Source organism: Cryptomeria japonica, chromosome 11 (assembly GCF_030272615.1).
Source record: "Cryptomeria japonica chromosome 11, Sugi_1.0, whole genome shotgun sequence".
In the NCBI taxonomy this organism is placed as follows: domain Eukaryota; kingdom Viridiplantae; phylum Streptophyta; class Pinopsida; order Cupressales; family Cupressaceae; genus Cryptomeria; species Cryptomeria japonica.
In genome coordinates, this window is record NC_081415.1 from 508080974 (window position 1) to 508085799 (window position 4826).

The 4826-nt window shown below is 32.7% G+C and overlaps 1 protein-coding gene across 1 annotated transcript; it reads left to right on the forward strand.

The window, feature by feature from the left end:
* The first annotated feature begins 340 nt into the window (after positions 1-340).
* Positions 341-2669, forward strand: LOC131859722 (uncharacterized). The gene is made up of 2 exons (XM_059213728.1): positions 341-822; positions 2540-2669. Exons 1-2 carry the CDS (start codon positions 509-511, stop codon positions 2595-2597), a joined length of 372 nt encoding a protein of 123 aa, XP_059069711.1. The 5' UTR covers positions 341-508; the 3' UTR covers positions 2598-2669.
* Positions 2670-4826: the final 2157 nt, after the last annotated feature.

Consider the following 4826-nt stretch of genomic DNA (forward strand, 5'->3'; position numbering starts at 1 on the left):
TCCATTTTTAATGTTCATATTTTTTGATATACCTACATTTTAATTCATAGTTGATTCATAAGACTATCACATAATTCGGATTGAATATCAAGATTAGCTAGATGATATATATAGAAGTAAATACTTCTTAGAATTACTATGTCATATAAATAAGGGGTGAGGAAGCATCCAATGATTTGCGCTTTCAATTTGAAATTTAAAAATGGTTAATAGGAAGGGGCAAGAGATTTGGACTCGGATTTCAAATTTAAAAATTTGAATTCATTTAAGAGTAAACTATAATAATTGAAAAGGCATTCTGGACATTTCACCAAAGAAAATTGGACCGTTGTGGGAAAAAGCATGAATGTGAGAAAAAGCATATGAACGTTGTCATGGAGAGCGGGCAAGAAAAAGCATATGAACGATGCCCACCTGAATTAAGAAAAAGCCTGAATTTCTGCACTGGAATCCCCTATTTAATAGGACATCTTCAATTTCAAAGCCTGAAATATTCCAATATTTTTAGATGGCTCTCGAAGAGCTTTGCACTTCTGTTATCTACAGAGAGTGTTCCTTGTTTGAATGTTTTTGGTCTTCTATCAATGTTTTCCTCCGTTTTCTTGTTCTTTCTCTCGTTACAATTTTGTTTTGTTTTTTCTTTGGGTTTTTAAATTTTTTTGGTGAGGGTTTTGTTCGGCGTGCACGCTGGATTGTCTGTGTGATTTGTTCTGTTTTTTTTGTTTTCTGGTTTTACTGTGAGGAAGAGGCAGAGCAAAGGAAGGACAGAGGAAGAGGCAGAGCAAAGGAAGCCACCAGTAAGAGGAAAATTTCTTCTTCTAGGTAATTCTTCTTACAGATATTCCTTATTATACGAAATTACAGGTTGTTTATTTTGTTGGAATGAAAAGTATTAGTAATTGTTAGTAATTATTAGGTTTATTATACTGAGAAAGATTTTTAAAAAAAGGCGCTCTACCCTTGAAGCTGTAAACCCTCGTTTATCTAACTTTAGTATTATTATCCTTTTTTTTCAGTTTTCTATTCCAATTATTCTTTCCAGTAACTGGGCTGCAATGACAGACCATCTGCATGAAAACCAAGTGTCATTATCCTTCTTTTCCAGTTTTCCATCCCAGTTGTTCTTATATATTATTAAGCCATCTAAGTCTGCAGCTCTTTCCACACCTTTCCAAGCCTGAGTTAATGGGCTTATAAATTGATTCACCATTTTGACAAGGCGACATCCAACTAGTATTCTTTATTCTTTCCATGTTAATATTAAAAGTTTGTTTTACTGAGATGTGTAGGCCATTTCTTTTCCGTGTAACCTACATTATATTGTCCTCGTTTTGCTATGATATCATCGTTTTGCTATAATATCATCATGTTCATTTCTTATCAATTTATAAAATACACACACAGTTCTCCCTTTCTATTTACCATGTGTATCAGAGGTTTTTCTGAACCTCGGTCATTGCTTTTGTGCATCTCAAATTGCCTCCAACTTGATAAATGGGAGAGGCGAACATCTGAGCAAGAATCATAGTTAACCAGAGATTCATTATGTAGCTCCTAGTACTTGTCCCCTGTATCTGATATGCATCCTGTTTTGGAGACACATATGGGGACATCTCCAATCGTTGGGGAAGTTTCTTCATATAGCTATAATTTGGTACACTTCCTATTGAAGTTTCTTAGATACATCCTATTTACATCGATTGATTACTTTCCTTGTATGCTGATAATTGTTTTTTTTACATGAAAATGTATAGTTTTTAATAAGCCGATTTAAAAGTAAAAATAAAAGCCCAAATGAGCAGTAATAAGAGGAAAAACACTATAAGGGTTAAGATGTCTATGTGCTCTGAATTTTTATTAGTTGATTGAAAAGATAATAGTTTCCAATTACTACCTTTCCATGTTATAAATAATGGTATATTTATAAATATTAGGAAACTTCAGATAAAGTTTCTTTATATAACTATACATCTTCTAAAATTAAAGAATTTATGAAATATACCCGGAGTTGCAATTTTCTCTTTTTTTTTATGAAAAATGTACAGCTTTTTACTAGCAGATATAAAAATAAAAATAAAAGCTCAAATAGCTATGTAAGAGGAAAAAACAATGTAATGGTTAAGATGTCTATGTGCACTGACTTTTCATCTATTAATTGAAAATATAATCATTTTCGAGTCCTCCTTACCATGTTTATAAAAATTGGCATGTCTGACTCCAGTTCTGATTTTTGGCTTCTATGTTTTAACAACTGTTTATTGAATGATATGATTATCACATATCATTATAATTAATCTTTGCTTTCATTCACATTTATTTTTATGCTTTAAAACAATTTCACTTAAATTGATGTTTTCTAACCAAAAAATTTGAAATTCACTGAACATATTCCCCAAATATGTTAAAATTCGCCTTCAAATTTTTCTGGATGGATGAAAATTAGACTTTAGTTTGAATTTAAAATATAACAAAAACATAGGACCTTTTCAATATTTCTGTTATACCATACATTGTTATTTTTATTTTTTTTTGTTTTCAGGATGAAGGTGATGGCTAAAGGTGGTTCTAGGGCTTGTAATTTTCTACGAATAGGGTGATTGCAAACCACCATTTCTCTGCCAGAATAGAGGAAGAGGCAGAGCAAAGGAAGCAGCAGTTGATGGAGGAGAATTTAGGTAATTCTTCTTATAGATTCTCCTTATTATATGAAATAATGGGTTTTTTATCTTGCTGGAATGAAAAGGAATTACCAATTATTAGGTTAATTATATTGAGAAAGATAATAAATTAAAAAAGGTGCTCTACCTTTGAAGCTGTAAACCCTGGTTTTTCTAGCTTTAGTATTATTAATTCTTTTTCAATTTTCTATTTGAGTTGTTCTTTATATCATTATCAGTTCTTTGGTAACTAGGCAATGGCAGACCATCTGGATGAAAAACAAGTGTTAGATCTTATATAATTGCTATTATTGGACTATTTCCAATTTGCTAAGACTATAGCTACCCAATACTATATCATCTTCTACTTCAAAGAACTCTACATGCTTTATATTGAGCCTCAAGAAATCAAGCCATCTTAGTCTGCAGCTCTTTACACACCTTTCCAAGCCTGCAAAACATTCTTACTTTAAGAAGGGGAAAAACGATAGGAATAGAAAATGTAGAGGCTGTTGTCTCCGATATAGACCTAACATAATGAAAATAACACAGCCATACACAACACAATTAAAATGTAGATCTCAATTTTATGTAGCGATAGAAATCGAAATCCTAACATAACAGAGATATTGACTAATCAAAATACATGAGTGGGAGAGCAAATACTGTGATAAACACAAGATTTTCAGAAAAACAACTAGGACCTACTTGACATGGTATGAAAATTTAGATCTGATACACAACATTAAGAAACCTAACTACTTCATCAAATCCTCAAATCTTATATTAGAAGATCTATCATACCATCCTTCAGCACCTGAATTTAAACCTAACATACTAATGATAGTTATCAATTTCACAGTTGATATCTATTTTAGTCTTAGAAGATTGATATACACACAGTCACTTGTGTGAGTAATAAAAATATTGTTAATTAGAAGGGAATTTTATGGTGGAGTTCAGTGTAACCCTGGTGGTCACTTGCTTTGACTTCACTTCTGCATATTACATAATCTAGACAACTAGGAGAAAGAAATATACTCCTATTCATGTAGGCTCCATTTTAGTCTGAATAATTTAAAGCACGGGGAAGAACAAAACATGGGGTACCGATGAATTCGCTTCTAGGGCTATACATTTTAACATGACTTTCTCTCTTGCACACCTTAACATTAAGGTACCACAGTAAGAAATGGTTGGATCCTCATTTTGTAAACCACAATGTTTAATTATATTAAAAACTAAACATTGGTCTGTATTTAGATTTAGTATTGTTTGCTTCTAGTGTGGTTCACCTCCCTTTTATGGTATGATGGTTGATAACAAATATGGGTATTAGATGTTTGATCTTGGGGATAATTTAATGCTTCATCGTAATTAATACTTTTTCACCTAACATTCATTAGTTCTCTTAATTTTACTATTTTCTAATCTATAGACTTTTCTATTTGTAAGTTAACGGAGAGGTACCTCCTCTTGTCTATTTTAAGAAAATAGCTTCCCATTAACCTAATATACTTTCCTTGATCTTTCCTCCTCGTGAGTCCAAAATCAAATTTATTTATTAGCATTTACTAAGTTGTAAACTTGTATGTATAACCATTGTAAACTTGTATGTATCACCACCATGTTTAGAATCAATCTGAGATTGTCATGCTCCTTTCAAGGTCTATTTTATTATAAACCACATTCGTGGACTGTCCCTTAAGCTGCGTACTACTATCACCATCCTTTGCTATGCAGAAATCACTCCCAGCATTATGACTGTTATACTGCACATTTCCTCATTGTGAATGGCTATAAGGATTTCCAGATGATGCCTAGCACTTATCTATACCTCACAATGAGAATATCTTACAAATTTTGCCCTCCTTCTTTATTCTATTGTCTTTGCCTGTGGTTCTGTCTTCATGGAAATGCCATGTGCAAGGTGTAAATGCTGCCCCTTTTGTGTTTATTCATTGCCTTTTCTCAAGCTCCTTGATTTGCCTTCATAGCTGGCTGCATATGCATTCCTTTTTGCCCTGTAGATGCATATTTATATCCTCCATGGGACTGCAATTTGTGCATGTCAGCACGCTGTCATCTTCTTGCTCTTTTGCTGTCCTTACACTGTCCTTTACTTCTCAATCTAATGTCTCTCCCCTTCAAACCTTGCTAGCTCTGTCA